This window comes from Annulohypoxylon maeteangense, assembly GCF_022496945.1.
Source record: "Annulohypoxylon maeteangense strain CBS 123835 unplaced genomic scaffold GGS22scaffold_21, whole genome shotgun sequence".
Taxonomy (NCBI): domain Eukaryota; kingdom Fungi; phylum Ascomycota; class Sordariomycetes; order Xylariales; family Hypoxylaceae; genus Annulohypoxylon; species Annulohypoxylon maeteangense.
Window position 1 is genome coordinate 462662 of NW_025953268.1, and position 17995 is coordinate 480656.

General features: G+C 47.5%; 5 protein-coding genes across 5 annotated transcripts; 2 read left to right on the forward strand and 3 right to left on the reverse strand.

The window, feature by feature from the left end:
* Positions 1-3406: 3406 nt before the first annotated feature.
* Positions 3407-5269, reverse strand: GGS22DRAFT_76227 (family A G protein-coupled receptor-like protein). The gene is made up of 3 exons (XM_047968041.1): positions 4758-5269; positions 4438-4704; positions 3407-4384 (listed from the first exon to the last, which is right to left on the reverse strand). Exons 1-3 carry the CDS (start codon positions 5018-5020, stop codon positions 3577-3579), a joined length of 1338 nt encoding a protein of 445 aa, XP_047814971.1. The 5' UTR covers positions 5021-5269; the 3' UTR covers positions 3407-3576.
* Positions 5270-9356: 4087 nt separating this feature from the next.
* On the forward strand, positions 9357-10820 carry GGS22DRAFT_76267 (uncharacterized protein). Its single transcript, XM_047968042.1, has one exon. The coding sequence runs from the start codon at positions 9531-9533 to the stop codon at positions 10737-10739; it is 1209 nt and encodes a 402-aa protein (XP_047814972.1). The 5' UTR covers positions 9357-9530; the 3' UTR covers positions 10740-10820.
* Positions 10821-10940: 120 nt separating this feature from the next.
* GGS22DRAFT_173445 (Fibrillarin) lies at positions 10941-12539 on the reverse strand. The gene is made up of 4 exons (XM_047962917.1): positions 12254-12539; positions 12051-12187; positions 11330-11990; positions 10941-11276 (listed from the first exon to the last, which is right to left on the reverse strand). The coding sequence occupies exons 1-4, from the start codon at positions 12366-12368 to the stop codon at positions 11221-11223; spliced, it is 969 nt and encodes a 322-aa protein (XP_047814973.1). The 5' UTR covers positions 12369-12539; the 3' UTR covers positions 10941-11220.
* Positions 12540-12735: 196 nt separating this feature from the next.
* GGS22DRAFT_173446 (60S ribosomal protein L17) lies at positions 12736-14240 on the forward strand. The gene is made up of 4 exons (XM_047962918.1): positions 12736-12852; positions 13060-13273; positions 13406-13593; positions 13657-14240. The coding sequence occupies exons 1-4, from the start codon at positions 12850-12852 to the stop codon at positions 13810-13812; spliced, it is 561 nt and encodes a 186-aa protein (XP_047814974.1). The 5' UTR covers positions 12736-12849; the 3' UTR covers positions 13813-14240.
* Positions 14241-14504: 264 nt separating this feature from the next.
* GGS22DRAFT_76294 (uncharacterized protein) lies at positions 14505-17427 on the reverse strand. The gene is made up of 2 exons (XM_047968044.1): positions 17210-17427; positions 14505-16907 (listed from the first exon to the last, which is right to left on the reverse strand). The coding sequence occupies exons 1-2, from the start codon at positions 17238-17240 to the stop codon at positions 14680-14682; spliced, it is 2259 nt and encodes a 752-aa protein (XP_047814975.1). The 5' UTR covers positions 17241-17427; the 3' UTR covers positions 14505-14679.
* Between the last annotated feature and the right edge of the window lie 568 nt (positions 17428-17995).

A 17995-nucleotide genomic window follows, 5' to 3' on the forward strand; every position in this document is an offset into this window, starting at 1 on the left:
GATTCGGTTGAGATCTCGAGATCAACCTGACTGAGCTGTCATGTCGATATTAGGGACCTCAACTCAATTTGCGGGTTGACTGTATCCATCAGTACGCCTGCAATAGGCTGCTCTAGACTGCAGTCGTCTCTGGAACTACGTGAGAAGCTTGGCTGATCATTATATAGGTATGTAGGGACCATCGTACGCGCTGTTCGTGTGTACCTGCATATCGAGGCCCCAGAAACAATGCACGGCGGATCTTTAATGGGGGCTTACGACTGCGGTTCGATGCAGATCGCCTCATTTTGTCCTCCCTCGTCGCGAGGAGCTACTTGCGTCTATCGATCTAGCAATGCGACGTCCCCGAAAAAGATCTAGGTTAACATTGAGCTTAACTGATCGAGCCATGAACCATAATTTGGGTACTGATGCTTAATTCTTTACCAAAGCCTGATTATTTCTCGCGGCGTTTGCCGTGGCGTCTCTAATTATCGGGCCTTCGTCGTAGCAGTATAACGGGCGCTAGGCAGTTCACAAATTTCCCAGGTCCCGTCTACCTCTAGCGTCCGGCCGCGTATTGGCATCCGACGGAAAGGGTTGCGTTGTTTGCTTTTTCAATATTTTCACATGCTGCAGTGGATGCACAGCATGCATGTACATGTCTAGGTACATATGTACAACAAATATCAAGCGTTATCCGACCTGTCATCTTAAAGAGCTACTATGTAGCTAGAGGCGAGACACGCCGGGGATCTTCAGAAACAGCACCCCGTCTCGTTGCCGCACAGACAAACGCCATGGCGTAAGAAAAGCATGGGCGCTCCCCGGAGTCATAGCCTTATAAGGCGATTGATGAACGGTATTCGGAACTTGGAAGCATGTATACATGGTAAGCTTTTTTGTGATTGTCATATCTCTCCTTGAAGTTACATATTATTACATTAGCTGATTACTTACACCGTTGGCTGCGCTAGCTGTGCCGGAAGAGATGACGGGAACCCTTAAATGGCGCACCAACGTTCTCGAAGCCGTTGCCAAAGGTTGGTTGCCGTTGTCTCAGAAAGCTTCTTTAATCTTGGAAATCTTAACTTTCTTGGCTCTATTCTCTCCTTGCCTTGGATATGCATTAATAATCAGAGTAGGGCTAGAACGCGACAATGATCCACGATATGATCCCACGGGTCTTTGATGATCGACTTCAGGGGGGCCTTGTTGGTAATTACAGTTACACGGACAGACAGGCACCTAAGCTGCTAAGTCCTGCATGTACGAAGGTTCGGGTCAAAAGTTTGGCACATCAGCCACGTCCCTTGCCCAGTGCGCGATTAGATAAGCAATCCCTGGATACTGTATTTGGTCTAGGCTAAGACTTAGACCTAATAGTGATCTGTCCGCCTATAAATCCACTAAGATATAGCGGGCATCCACTAGGTTTTAGGGGTTAAGCCACTGAAAAGAAGCGCCACACCGTACGAAAATTTTTGAGATCACACTGCTTTGGCCCTTGAGCCAATGTGCCAAACTTTTGACCCGAACCTTCGTATGCGAAGCAAAATCAAGTAGACATAACAGATAATACGGCGGACATGCAGATAGATACTTCACCGTGTCTTCGCCTTCCAAGTTCCTACTGTAGTACAAAGCGGCAAAAAGTATCTTGGTTCGGCAACATTTGCCATTAGTTCCGCGGTTTCTCTTTACGCGGATATGCCAAGGTCGGAGGCTTGCGAGATAGGGGACCGAGCACTCCGATCACCCCTCATACTGGGAAATAGGTGGGCAGGGGTGAGTTGACGAGTCGAATTTAATTTTTCGTGAAACCCGAGGCCATGGTCCCAAAAGCTGCATCGCGACGGCGCAAGCCATTTCCAACGCCACGGGAAATTTTTCCTATCGCCTTCACCTCTCCCCCAATCCAATCCTATCTCCATATGCATCATATACGCGGAATATTTTTTCTTTCTTTTTATTTTAGCCGATTCGCTGATAACCACGTATCTGACGTGAACTAAGCGATTGCAGATTTACGAGCAAAACCAATAGACGGGGACAAATCTAAAATCCCCAACAGGTCAGCCACTCCCGTTATTAGTGGTCTTAGATCAGGAACGAGGAAAATACGTTCTCCAATAAGACTTGTCAGCCAGGGGTTATTCCCCTCCCCGGTATCTAGCCCCGGCAAAAAGACGCTTACCTATTCAAGCCGGATAACCTAAATCCACGACGTATGATTGGTTGCAACATCCGGGATGATGAAACTGGAAAGAAAGATCGAGGCCTACATAAAAGAATTCTACGATGCTAGGAAGAATTGCCATTCGCCTCGATTGCCTGATGATGGAGGACGGCGGATGTAACTACCGTGAGCCTTGAAACTCCCTAGAGGCGGTCTTCAAGTAATTGGCACCCCGCTAGCTCTATATCAGAAATCGATGTTGCCAATATATGAAATTTTACCATGCAGCGACATCAGACTTAACTTGGTATAGCGGATACACGACAAAAATTTAACTAATGTCAAACTGCAGCACCTTACCTTAGTGCTGTCAGTCCATCTTGATAATTTGAATGCTCCCTAGAGCGAGTCAATGCTTGAACGCTATGGTAGATCAGCCTTATGAATGCTATTGTGGTACAGTCCTACTCTAGCCCACCTGTCACTATTATATTATAACTGCCCATATTGCCATTTCTCAGGGTTGACCTACTTCCTGGAATCCTGAGCTAGGAAGACCTCTGCGCTGGAAAGAGACGTCGCGTGGTGATCCGCATCCTACTGTAACGTAATCTATAGAGACTAGCCTCATTTTCTTCGTGCCTGCCCTAGCTTGAGCGCACAATTTTTCATTAGCCTTGCCGGATGCATAATAGCGGCGTACTGCTAACTTCTCCTAGATGGAATAAGGATACGTAATAAATAATGCACTAGGCAAACTGAGGATAGTTATATGCACTCCAGATCACAGCGTTATGGTTGACCCCAGATTATTTTCATCTTAGCCGACTTCCCCTTTTATTACACCTTTTTTCCCTTTGCATTGGCATCAAGTAAGGGAACTTGGAGGTATGCGGTGAATTCAAAGCCCGGATGTTCATTTGCACGCCGAGTTATGTGCGACCCGTTTCGGCTCGAAAGCGTTGGGACGGTTATGGTATCCGAATGGTTACCAGACTGGCGGGACTTGACATGTATGTGTTGTATGTGTTGTATGTGTATGTGACTCGGTTCTGGAATTGGAAATATTAGATTGGCCTCTCCGCGTTTCGGATAGCTAGCGGTGTCGAGAGGGGGGAAGGCCCGACTAATTTCATCAATCCCATCAAAGCTGAATTCCCTTTGCAATATAGTAGGTACATGCAGACAAACAACGAAAGAGGAGCACATCAAGTCAATAACATGCAAGAGATGGATACTCTTTAATAAAATATATCATTCGGTAGACCAACCGACCAATCCAATTCAGTGATGACTGGGTATATGGCGAATAAGATTCTAATATAACCGAAAGGTATCTTTCAAAATATACTCAAGAAGTGAAATAACTCATCCCGAAAATACATGTCGTAACTCCATTTTCAGTACGCTCGTAACGTCTATCTCTTAGAGTCATGGGCGGAATTAGACGTCCTGCCACTATTGGCTAGCTCCGTCATACTTTCACTTTCGACATCCCTTCGTGGGCTCCGACTCGAAAGTCTAAATGCAAAATTGTGTTTGTCGTTGTAGTCGCTAGGGTAACGATTCGGCTCGGGATGGTGACCGTTGATGTGAGTCATCACATCAGTGAAGGTGATCTTCACCGCTTCCCAGCTGGTCGCGATGTAGATCAACATATTCCAGAAACCCTGAAGCGGCAATACGATCGCACTCATGATCTCTAGGGATGCCTCTGTTTTGTTCGTATTGACAAGACTGTACACACGGTTGGCCGAAGACGGAATCCAAGTTACAAGGAGTGCCGTGAAAAAAAGGAGGGCACACTTGCTATAAGACCACGCGGCATTGTTGGCCTCGAAATTCGCCCTTCGCTTTTGGGACTTCGCTTGTGCCCTAGCGGTTGAAGGAGTTGGTGGGATGTTACTCGGAGGAGGGCGTGTGTTACCCCCTTGTTGTGACATGCTGCCCTTTTTGTTATCCGACGAGATCATGACTGAATATGCTGGCTTAGGCCTCTCGTTGAATCGACCGAGCGGCGCAAGGTCAATCCCATTCGCGCTTTCTTGGGCGGATTCGCTTGTGACAGTCACTTCGGTCGTCTTTATTGAGTAAGGGTCGTCCATGGTTATCGCCTCAGGGTCGTGGGCACTGCTGCTAGCTCCAAATTGGCGTAGTTGTTTTCGCTTTCTGTATATCTCCCCGCCTGTTCGGATATAGATGAACATAGTGAGTAAGATAACGACCCTATATAAAGTCAACATCATAAGACTCGGTAATACTCATTTTCGTATTCTTACCAGACTGGCCCATAGAAAGTAGCAATTCGAAAGATATCGAATTCCGAGCTGACCCAGCACCATAACGTGGCGTTTCCGTACATCCTCCCAGCCTTCTCAGTCCTCACGAAGACGTAAGTGAGGGCAGGTACGAATGGAATACCGTAACAGAATAAGAGATAATAAATTTCCATCTTTCGGAGTCTGGCAGCGTCGAATTTGTGGTAGAAGGTCAGGTATACGTTGAATGCCATTGCCAGGGTCCATAATGCATCGGCGGGTAGGAACCTTCACTAGTTTAGCAAAATAGGTGACATGTTGATGAAAGAGGTAATACTTACATTTGAATGAGGAATGCTTGGAATTGACACCCAAATGTGTCTATCTCCAGCACATATCGCCTTGACAATAACGACCCCACGTTCGTCATTAAGTTACCGAAGGATGCGTAGAAGACGAGTCGGTTGATAGGCTTGTGGAATGCCTTTGAGAAGGAAAATGTGAGAATGACGAAAAGACATCCCAACATCGAGAAAACGGAGCCGACTCGCTCAATGACGCTAATGGCGTTGAGCACTTCCTCTGACAAATCGCCGCCCGCCATCTTTTACAACACCGGAGGAGGTAAGTATTTCTAAATCGAAAAGAGAAGGGATATGGTATTTAGGTAATGAATAAGTTGTCTAGTTGAAAGGTACCGTAGCTTAATTTAGCTCTTGATCAAATCCGCCCTGATGGGTCTACATATGTAGATTTTGGTAATGTTGTCGAATATAAGTCAGTCGAATGACGGAAAGCAGTTAGCCTGAACAGTATTCGAGTCATTAATCAAGATCGAATCTGGTAGGCCAATGAGTTGACATCATCCACGTGGACGCCGTTGCCACACACAACATTGGGTAGTCTTTAAATGTCGAGAAGATAGGTGAGCCAGCTCGTTGAATAATTCATCGATCACGACCGAATCCTAAAGGTCCACTTGTGTGCTGCGCGACATCAATGGACGGGTTCCAAGAGAAGCTTATAACTGAATCGTCCACTCACACATACAGACTCGTAATGCGCTTTGTTTCCCGGGGGGAAGATACTAGATATGCAGTTCCTAGGTCCTAGCTACTGGCCAGGATATCAACGCTGTTAAGGAGCCCTGTGTGTTCATCCATGTCAGGGACCTGGTGCTCGACTCGAGCTGACTAGAGAAAAAACGGTACTGGTCTGTGGAAGGGTGACTGGAGTATTGAGGCCAATCAAATAACAATACGCGGAGTGAGAATAGTTCTGTGCCAGCACGGACATAATGAACAGGGATAGAGAACTGCTTGATAAAGATCCATATGTGCAGCATGTAAGAAGCCAGGGGGGATGTATGCTTTGGCCTGTACCTAAGTATCTAGTATCGTGTAGGGCGACTGGGCGATCGAGAGAAGATACCTGCTGTACATATTCTATTCAAACTCCAGACTGCTAGACTTGCTGTTGACCTAGGTACAGTAGCAGTAGCGTACTGACCTGCACTCGACGATTAGACCTGTGGACCCTGTACCACACAGTATCCATGGTTGCGGCATAGGCTTGAAGTGTTTAGTTGGAGCTTGGCCCAACTTGGCTTCAACTTCGGGGTAGCTTGGCAAACCCCAGAGCATGTGGAATAATGACCGAAACGCGTCAAAGCTCTTAGTCTACTTAGCCCACCTCCAAAGGTTGTTACCCCAGCTTGGCAGACATGGTTGATACGTCAAGTGACAAACGTAGAGGGATCGATGAGGCTACCTATTGTTTATAGTTGCCTCTCGTCATCCGTCATCGACCACGGCCAGCACGGCTCACTAGAGTCAGATAAAACAGGTACTAGGGAGTGAAGATATATGACCAAATAGGTAAAGATCCCGCGACACTAGGTAATAGGTGTGGGCAGGCAAGCCACATTGCTATAATATGGCTCGACCGAAGTAGAAACCCCCCGTAGAAATCCGGGCAACTGCTGAATAGATCGGTCTGCCATCAATTGCTGATGGTGCTGATGGTACATAAGCCATGCCATACTTGGACATACTTGGACGTGTAACCCAATTAAGACATTTGACTGGAGAAACGGTAATCGAACGAATGAATGCGTTTCAAGACTTCTTCGTCACGAACCCTTCTCAATTAGAAGGTTTATGTTGCGATTACCGTGACAATGCAGAGAAGTCGCAGCGGTAACAGATTTTGAAGCCCTTCATTGGAGTAGTAAAATGGTGATGAGTGATATGGTAAGAAAGAAAAGAGGATGTGGAGTAATGAAAAGTGCTGACGCGAATATGTAATAAGGTCAGATAAAAAGGCAAAAATGTGGTAAGAAAAAGCTTAGTTGACAACGCTAATTCGCTAAGCAAAAGTTGCACATGTAAGTCAGCAAGCTGTGAGCTGCAAAATCCATGGATGTCATATTGACATTTTATCGATCCTTCCTCTTAACTTCATTGCAACTTCCTTCCAAGTAAGGTTTGTTCCCAAAATACTCAAATATTAAGTAATGCGACACGTGCGTATTAGAAAAGGAATACTTTTCGTCATTTTCGACCTTTTTGACACTAAAATGTCGTGAAGCTTTATCAGCAACGAAGATCTGTGCCAATCCTGCCAATCCCGTCAACCACGTTGTCGAAATCCCGAATTCTCCATGTGGCGTTCGAACACCCACCTAGTATTATTCTTGACAATTCCAATGTTATCTCCGCCCCATCCTACGGTTGCGTGAATACAACACACTCGCTCAGCTTCCTCCGTCATGTCAAGCTTCAAAATTATATAGTCTTCACACCACACCTCACCAATCTGTATCATTTCAGATCAGATCAGATCAAGGTCATCAATTGATCTACCAAAATCACTTCTCTCCATGGATGAACTTACTCAGCACTCGACCGTTGAGAGGGGAAGACGTTACACCGCTTCCAAGCTACATACCTGATTCCAGTTGCTTGCTTTAAGCCCGTCAGCTTACATACCTACCGGTATCTACTCCCCGGAGCCACCGTCTCTCTAACGAAGGCTTCTTTGTCCTTTTTTTTCAGCTGGCTGCTGAGCTTCACTTCGCTGGCTGTACCTCAACGAGCGCTGAAAATGATGTTATAGCTAATCTATATAACTCAGCTGAATGCCGGTTGCTCTTTCGGACAGAAAATGATAGGCGTTGGTTGGTTATTTGACTTTTGATAATGGACATTGATTCTCGAATTTAGTCAATCATTCACTCCCGAATGGCACCCACCTAATCTCCCGTGGGCGAATGTTTCTAGCGGGCGTAACCAACCGGGGCATCAGCAAACGTCCGGCAATTACCCTTCGCGATGCATTACCGAACTGTCGTGGAACAATTTCTCCTGTCTCACGCACCACGCCATCGCAACGCTGCTGGATTAGCGTTCAAATTTTTAAATTGCGAAACCAGATATTTGAAGATACCAGCATAAGTCGAGATTGCATTGGTCTACGGATTTACCTGATCCATGCTGCCTCATCGACCCGACTTCCGAGATCTTCCAAGATCTCCCGAGAAAAAAAAACCATATTTCTCTCATTCTTCATTTCTTATACTCCGATGTTCAGAGTCCCTGTAGAGAAAGAAACTCGCCTAACTCGCCTAAGAAGATACCTAGGTAGGTATTCCCAAAGGAAAATCTTGCAAACTCCTTACCGAGCATAAGGTCTATCATTGCTACTTTAGCTTTCTAAAATCAATAACTCCAATAGCCCCTCTTTTGGCGTCAGAGTCTAGAGTGGGATCCGGGGAAGTAATCGAATTAGGTATTTTCGACGCCCAACTGCCAGCCAACGTCTCCAAAGTCAAAGCGTAACCTAGGTACCTATCTACTACTTAGTAGCTAGAGGTCATTACTCCCTCTCTCCCTATACCAAAACAGTATAAGGGCCGTATCAGGCACCGCAAATTCATCCCAATATCCCCGCTCTCTACGCAAAGTCACAGCAATTGAATTTTTATATGAAGATACTAGGTAGAGAAGCAACGGCAATCGTATTCTACATTGAAGCCGTGGGAAGAAGCAAGTAAATCACTTTTTTGGCACGCTCCAGAGCCTCATACCTTTCTAGAATCCACTTCGAATGTCACAAATGTTAGATGAATCCTTCGCGTCTAGGTCAATGTAACATCAACCAACGACAGTGGATATCATTAAGCATTAGCTAACATATTCATAGTCACTCTTGAAGACATGAAGATCATAGGACCGCTTGATAGTTCTCTGAAAATTAACGCCTATGAGAAAGTCATCCCAGACAGACATATTTTCCATGAGTTTGGGAGGGATGATAAAGTCAAAATCGACCAAATAACAAATGTCGGCTTTATCCATATTCCTCGAAACAGGTAATCGACGTGAGGCTATATCAAAGGTGTCCTCCCATAATAAATGAGTAGAATATACCGGCTACCTCAATGTTTCTTCCAGGGCTAAGAAGATACAATAATTCTTTCACCGACTTTGCATTTATCAAGGTTGAAACTAAGTCTCATGAGAGAGGATCGCGGGAATTCACAAAGGCCCACAGCTTTTAAAAACTGACACCCGTGTCAGCTACTATTCGCGCGTTCAACTACGATTCTTCTACTCTTCACACTCACCATTGTCTTCTTCTAGACTTTGGGAACGGTTGCATGACTGCCGACGAGTTCTCCCCGACTGCCTGGAATTTCTTTGTAGAGAAAATTCAATAAGACGACTCATATTTCCTCGCCATAGAAACCTTCTAGATCCCGCCATTGCCACAAGACCGGACACTGGTGGATATTATTCGTAGTTTGCGGGAAAGCTCATCACTTTATTTAAGATGGTTTTTTCCTTTGTTTTCTAGAACATCTAGAGAAGTCTCATAACCCCAAGTAGCTATGGCAACCCTTTCAGTTGCCAGAGCTGGTGAAGGTTTAAGATGGAGAAGGCCCCCTTAATGGGCTTCAGGCTCCCTTCAGTTCTTAGAAGCCCTAGGGCATCAATATATCTCTAGTAGAACCTCCTTAGCGACACTAAAGAATTTGAAAATTGGTAGAGCTCAAACGGGTAGCCAAGCCGCGCGGAGAGCCTACGCCCTAGGTATAGTTATCATCACACATAATGTCAAGGAAGAAGAACAGAACTCGGCGTCCAAAAGCCCACGCCAATAATAGATGGGGGCCACGAACCGTAGGTTTCGACGACCATATGCAGGGCGTCGACCCGCCACCGACGAAGAATCATAACCCGGCTAACAGGAGAGGAGGCAATGACAAATCTTTCCCGCCCCGCGGTCGAGGCGCACAGCCATATCACAACGGCAACGGCCGCACCTCCGGTCCCCGTGGTGGTCAAACGCAAAGGAACAACAACAAGCACAACGCTTCGAACTCGAAACCGAACAGATGCAAGCGCCGCAACAATAATAACACCCCCAATACACCCGCCGACATATGCTCCGACCTCGACATGCTCCTCACCTCGCCGCCACCCCTCCCCTTCACCACATTGCACCAACAACCCTCCCCCTTCTCATTTGCCCCGAACGCCTACTTCAACGGAAACGGGGGCGGACCCAACACCCGCTTCTGCACCGAATGCAGCGCAGTCCGACGAGCGAACCTGCGCTTCCGGAACTGGGCGACGCGGGCCATCCGCGCGTGCGGCGAGCGCTTCTGCGAATGGGCCGACGACGCGGGCGTCGGCTTCGAAAGCGCCGATGAGATGGACTGGCAGCCCGAGCCCGTGACTCGGGTCCTACTCGTGCGGCCTTCCACTCCTAACCCCTACCCCTTCCCGATACAGCAGCAGCAGCAGCAGCAGTACAAGCCTATCGTAGTGGAGCAGCACGGAGGAGACGTGGGCGGTGATCCTAGACCCGGGCCTTGGCCTTGGCCGCCGTTTAACTGGTATGAGAACCCCACCGTCCCTACTTGGTCTGCCCGCGTACCCTCGGTCGGACTACCGAGCGTGCCTACGACGGCGGAGGAGGTGCCGTTGCCTGATTTTAGCGCCCTTAGCACTAACCCCAACACCAATACCAATATCAACAACGCAGGCACAGGGGGGCCGATTCCAGTGTCAGGGTTCGGCTTGCTCGGAGCAGGGTGCGCTGGCTGCGCTGCCGACGAGCAAGAGTCCAGGTTAGGCTACGCGTGGAGCGGAGGAGGGCAACCGCCCATCCCGGCGCGGGCGCCGCCACAAGCGCCTACGGTGATAAGTACGTGCGGGCCGACGAGGGTGGGAGTACCTTCTACTCGACCTTTTAGCCAAAGTTTTGCTACGTATAGGGGGCGGAAGATTTCGAGGGATTCGGATGGTCCTTATTGAATTGGGGGGTAAAGTACCTACTCAGATAATGGGTTATGGAACGTGGTGAGTAGATAGATACTCGCTTTCTGTGAACTAGTTAAGTATGTGTTGTATGCCTAATAGAAGAGGTATGCGCACTATGTGAGAACACAGACTACATTCGGGACTGGTAGGTTAGCATGGTTTCGAGGCAAATAAGTCTAGGAACTAGACCTCCAAGATACTACGATATGAACAAGATGCCAATAGCTGCTGAAGAAAACTTTTATGTATCAGATGAAATAGACGAGCGCGCGGACCAAATTGCCTATGTGGTATTGACCAGATACTTGTCCCTAATGGAACTATACACAATCGAATTAGCATGAATCCCACCCCCATAACGCCTAGTCGCCGTTGCCTGTTGGGAATAACTCCTTCCCGTGAACCATATGGATCGTGATCGTCACACCAAGACTATCCTAACACAAGACAGGTTGTCTTCTAACCTGTAAAGTGCTCATTTCGCCTCTTGGTACTGTCCAATCACAATACAGTGGTCTCGTTCGTAGGGTTCTGGAAGCATTGGTTAGCGTTGAGGAGATTGAAGAGGATGGGAGATGTTATACCTAGTGTCAGTTGCTCCTGGGGCTTAATACGCTCGGCCCTCAGCTTCTGGACTTCTTGCGCGAAGACTGCTTCGGGAGCAGCTGTGCTGTCAATGCAGTTTGCCTTAATGGAGATAACCACACCACCGCCGACTTTCAGGAACATGTGAGCGTTCAGGGCAACGATACGAGCTTGATCGGGCTGGGCAACATCGGCAAAGATACAGTCGACCATCGGGACAAGCATGCGGTACTTCATGGGATGTCGAGCATCTTCGACGATGGGAATGACGTTGGTTCGGTTTTGAGCCATGTTAACCAAGTCTCGGCCAGATCGGTGGGAGAACTCGACGGCGTAGACGTTTCCGGTAGGGCCAACAATGTCGGAAACGTGAGAAACTGATGTTCCAGAAGCGGCACCCAAGTACAGGACCTTGGAACCGGGCTTCATGTAAATGTTGTCAATACCTCCAATGATACCGGCGGCCAACTTGCTTCGGAAAGGATTCCAAATTCGGTATTCGACCTTGGTCGTGATAGGAGCACCATCTTCTCCTTTGGTAGTGGTATCAGTTGACACTCGCTTCTCGCCATAGACCTCGATACCAGGTGCGATGCTTCGGGTGAGTAAGTGATCTTCCTTGCCCCGCGAGACGAATACACCCTCGTGACGATGAGGTTCCTAAGGTAGGTCAATTAGCTAACATGAAGGGGAAAATAGATCAATTTTTGATTCACTTACGACCATAACCTTCGCACCACCCCTTGCGCCGCCTCTTGCACCTCCTCGTCCGCCACCTCGAGGAGCTCCACGTCCTCGGCCGGGGGGACCACCGCGGCCTCGATCACCGAAGCCACCTCGTCCACCTCGCGCGCCACCTACAAATCAGATTAATATTCAGTCTTCCGAATTCTATATAGACAGATTCCGCAGATTTGACTCACCTCGAGCACCTCCACGACCACCTCCTCGTCCACCGAAACCACCTCGATCACCAAAGCCACCTCGGCTTCCACCACCACGGCCACCGCCTCTACCTCCTCTCGGTGTAAAGCCCATATTTAAAGAGAATTGTTAAGGTGGGATAGATTGCGAAGTATGTGCGACAAGTTATTATCGCGTCGGTTGTCGCGTTGAGGAATTGGCGAACGACAATTGGAAGAATTTTTTAAGTCAAGCGTTAAGCTTCGTTAACAAAAAATTCCTTCGTCAAGCTTCAGAAGAAAAAAAAATTTCGGAGCTACCTCGATATCCACTTGGAGTGCATTAAGAAAGTAGCGTGGTCCGAGCTCCTAGGGACCGAAGATTCTCCGTTGAAAGTTGATAAAACGATTATCGATAAGAAGGACGTTTTAAACAGGTGGGGCTTTTCTTTTCTACAGGACTAAGACCCAGTACGTACCGCACAGGCTCGGTAAGCGAGGCCACAACTTAACATTTTCTACAATTTGAACTTTCCCCAACTTGACTTCGCGAAAAACTTCAATTCAATCAACGTTACCGAGTCCATCTTCTATCTCAACGCCACACAGCAGTCACGATGGTATGTCCAAAATTCCCATTCGAGTAGATACATTCGAAATATCCTTCATTCCGCGACGATTAGAATATTCATCATATTATTTCACGACTCGAAATCGATCACGTCGACGCATCACGCATCCTCCATCCCACATCCCGCATTCCACCACCAATGTCATACATATATGGTCTAGAAGGGCAATGACGACTAATGCCAATTTGTCTACAGGTTCGATACGCTGCTACCGAGATCGATTCCGCGAAGTCGGCCCGCGCCCGCGGTGCTTACCTACGTGTTTCTTTCAAGAACACCCGAGAGACTGCTCAAGCTATCAACGGCTGGAAGTTGGTCCGCGCTCTTAAGTTCCTCGAGAATGTGAAGGAGAAGACCGAGGCTGTCCCTATGCGACGATACGCTGGCAGCACTGGCCGAACTGCCCAAGGTACGAATTTTCCATGCGAATATATATACAATTAGTGGAGAAAATTAAAAAAATAAATATCGATGGAACGCAATTGGATATGGATACAAAGATTGAGGTGGACAAGTTGGCTAACATATTTGGTGTGAACAGGCAAGCAGTTTGGTGTCTCTAAGGCCCGATGGCCCGTAAAGTCCGCCGAGTTCCTGCTCGGTCTCCTGAAGAATGCTGAGTCCAACGCGGATGCTAAGGGCCTCGATACCAGCAACCTGATCGTCAAGCACATCCAGGTCAACCAGGCCCCTAAGCAGCGAAGACGAACTTACCGTGCCCACGGTCGTGTATGTCACTAATATTCCTCGAAGTCACAAAAGTCTAGGTCCACTAATATGCATGCTTTATAGATCAACCCCTACATGTCTAACCCATGCCACGTCGAATTAATCCTAACCGAGGGTGAGGAGGTTGTCCAGAAGTCGGAGGCTGTTGTACGTGAGCCCACACACTTGAGCTCCCGACAACGCGGTGCTCGTATCCGCCAGGCCATCACTGCCGCATAGATTCTCTTAAGAGGAGAACAGGGCGGGTGATGTGACGATTAATGGAGAAGGTTCGGGGTTTTTAGTGCTTTTCACTCCTGGTGTCAAGGCGGTCGTAAAGCATGGGTCAAGGTTTCTGGCATGCAATTCGCGAATAAGACTTTCGTGATTCCCCAAATACCAAAAAGTTACTGAACAAGTTGCGCTGCTCTTCCCGGTTGTGACTGATACTTCCCTTTCCTATATGGATATACGTTCACTATTAACAATATACGGAGCTGTGCTAAGTGTAGGCCCATTACTCATACACGACATCATACCTAAGTATGCTACCTTCATACTCCACTTGTCGACCTACTCTTCTCCAATAATAGAGCAAAAGTTAATTCAACCTACCGTTCCGCATTCACAAAAGTCACAGGTTGGATTTCTTCATAAAATTGCGATAGTCCCTTTAATTAGGTGTATGCCAGTAAAGGCGAAAACTAAAGTACATCGCGTCGCGACTCAATTACAAATGGCAAAGGCAAAGCAGTAGCCTATCCTATTGAGGCTTACCCGTGCCTCATACTCCAGACCCGAGATAGTACATCCTATCTCATCCATTGCTGTGGAAACTTGTCCTACCACTTTCTCTAAGAACGGAGAGAAGTGGTAGATGTGCGCAATAACTGTGAATCTTTTGGTGGTGAGGTAAGGAAATCAACACGTCGTGGAAAGACACTTCAAGGTCCTTCCCATATGGTTGCAGAATAGAGAGACGCCTGCCTTCATGGACTCCATAACGCCTGCCTGATGCATAGGTACCTCCTAGTATGCCGTTATGGAAAAAAGGAGGAAAGTACGCCGGGACTTTTGATGTATACATACTAGGTAGGTACCTCAGCATTACTGAGGACCAAAGTTTTCGACTGTATACTTCTGGCGCTGCTCAATATTCTTCAGAAGTCGACTTAGACCGTTCGCGTCATCGTAGCCATGCTCAAAGGGAGCTGTGTTCATCTGGACGTCGGGTAAGTCATCGTCATCTGCTGATACGACATCCGGGACGCGCTCGATCGTTCCGGAGAAGCGTCCTATGCCAGGGGAAAAGGCGCCGTCTCGCTTGGCAGCCTTGATCATGGCCTCGTCGTAGACACCGGCCCATCCTGTACGTAGTCCATACACCTTCTCCAAAGCTAACTCCTCCATCGGATCGAATAAGTCACGAACGGTGGCCAGATGTCTGTCGGTCGAGACCTGCACGAATCGTTCCATCTGGAGCATCCTTGGGTTATTCTCGTTGAAGACCCGCATCTTCTCTAGGAAAAGCGACCCATCGGATATTATAAATTCATCATGTCGATACGAGATGAAGCGTTTGTCGGGTACGTCGACGTACCCGCAAGACTTGAAGACGAGTCTTTGGATCTTGTTTCCTTTCTTCGTTCGAGGAAGCACATTTCCGCCTAATAGCTCACCGACAGTCTCGGAAATAGTCTTGATAGGCGATAACAAGTCAATCACATGACTCCAAGAGAAATTCCAACCAGCTCGAAGAACATATAACTGCGGACTATAATCGTATCTGTAGGTGTGAACCGTGACCTGATGAGGCATCGGATCTATGTCTGCCATGAGTCCACGGATGATTGGACAGCCACTAAGGGAGACCGACTCCAGCTCAAGAGACTCGAGACAGCGGTCCGCAGCCATAGTCTTCATAATGCGGTAGAATACGTTGGGTGCAAACCAACAATTCTTCAGAGATAAATGGGTGATGTACGGCAGGATGAGAATGTTCCCCTGGCTTGAGTCTATCACCATTCGGTGCTGTGCGATGAAAGGCGCAGGTAGGACGTATCTACCCCTTTGCGCGATTCCAGCGGCGAACTCTCCACCACAGTGCCATTCGAAATGGAGCCGCTCGATGTTAGGCTGCTTACCGATGTAGTTCTTCAATAAGTTGAAGACTTTGGGAATTGCATCCGTGGGATATACCTGTCTCACGCTAATGTCGAATTGGCTTTCCTGCTTCAAGCTTCTCCAGTCAGGAATAACGCCCAGAGCGACATCCTCCACTTGTGGCAAGGAGGACCAGAAGTCATCACGGCAAAGACTGTCGAGATGAAAGCTCGGAATACGCGCGAGGTTCAGCTTGGTCAACCTTGTAAAGGCGGTGCTGTTATCAAGCATCGTGATCATGAAGGATTGAATCATAGCGCCTTGTGTAGATAAATGACGATGCATGTACCACTTTTGCGATTCAGTAAGCTGATCTGGCTGCAAGCGGATCTGGTCGTCATTCACTTTGTCACGTGTAACTTCATGCTGATAACGGCTGAGAGGAAGGGGAGCTCTATCTCGCTTCTCCTTCACTAGATTTTTGAGGGTAATGCCTTCAGATTTCCGAAGCTGGGAAATCTTGCGAGGGATGTCTGCCGTTTTAACCCCAGCGGCAGCTAACTTGCGTTCTATAACTTCCAGCTTATACGACTTGTCGAATCTGACCTGCAGGGATTTATCCTCGGTAACGCGAACCGCGTTGTGGTTGCCGAATACCGGCAGTCTTCCGGGAGGCTGGAAGGGGTTCACGTCAGGGCCTTGGAGATAACCTAGGCATCCATCGCAAGATAATGCGAATTCGCGGACATTGGTAACCTTGCTTAAGAGGCGAACAACACCCTGACACTTTTCTAGAGCCATCGTCACCTTCTCCAGGGGAGTCAGATGTTTGTCGGAAGGTACAAACCATCTGTAGACACCCCAAGAACGAAGGCATATCTCATCTAAGTTGTCAACATTCGGAGAAGCTAGCTCGTCTTCGCTTAACTCGAGCGTGAGCCCCAAACGCTGAATGTGCGGGGCTAAGTAATGAAATAGGGTCGATTTCAGAACTTTCTCTGTCATGTCGAACGAAGATAGGTTGTTGCCACCGACTACACCATCGGCGAATTTCATGGCCTGTTCAGGACCGAAGCTAATGACGACCTGTTTCATGAAGTGACACAACACCTTGCCATTGAATTCTCGGTTGACTAGGCGCATTGATTTGATGTCCTCGCGATCTGGTAGGTATGATGCAACCACCCAGAAAACCTCAGTGGGTATAGCCCCAGAAGGCCAGCCGCCAGGGCCTATTTAAGAATGTTAGTAATGGTAGTTATATCATCTGGCAAGTTACTAATTATGAAACGAAATCCCATCTAAGATGATGCCATTCTATTCCTTTTCATATAAGGACACATCCTAGACAAGACCGAGGAAAGCTGAAAGAAATATAAAAATTCCATACACGGACTACAGCCCAAGGAAATGAAAGGAAGGAGGGGGTACGTAATATAGTAAGAAGGCGGGTATGATGAGTAAAGCCAAAGGAGTCAACTATGAACCCTGTGACTTCGAAGAAGTGGGTATTGGTAAAATGGAACTTGCTTACCTGACAGGGTAGGCGAATATTGCAGCGCCATGATGATAATGAGAGTGAATGCTTTTCTAAGCAATATCCATTGGATACCAAGCGAGTGAGTGAGGTTGGCTGGCTGGCTAGCACTAGTAGCTGCTGGGTTCCCTTGTTGTATGGGATGGTTTCTGTAATGAGGTTGTGAAGTACGTGGAAATGAAAAATAGAATGAATAAAGGGATCGATATTACAAGCAAAGACCCTTAGATGGATGTGTACCGTTGATGCTCGTGGTATGCCTATGGAGTTGTGCTGCTAGGTCAATGGTTTGTAAGTTACCAGTGAATCTGGAGCGGGAAGGATGAGAAAATGAAAGATGAAAAGTTTAGAAGTTCAGAATTAAATCAAGGACCATCCAATTCATGTTTTAAATAGAGATGGCAAGGGACTGCTGATTCTCCGAGAAGACGACAGCAAATGCTGTACCGGCAACTTCACGATATCGTGCTCTCTGGGGAATCCTCAAGCAATATCGGGAAGCAACAAGAAGGGGCAAAACATACCGATATACTTAGACTGGAAGTGACCCATCAACAGCTATCCCAGATGCTTTTCTTGTCGGTGTTATCCTCCCAGAGGATACTACTCGTGAGTTGTAGATAAATCTCAGGTTTGTGTGATACCTATGAGCTGCATGTGTTTATCTGCTTGGTAGGTGAGAAGAAGAGGTTGGATGTTAGGGTGTCCAATGTTTTGCGTGAGGGATAGATATTACAAGGTCCACGTATTAGATAGGGTTTTGCGTGTGGTAGATGCTAACCT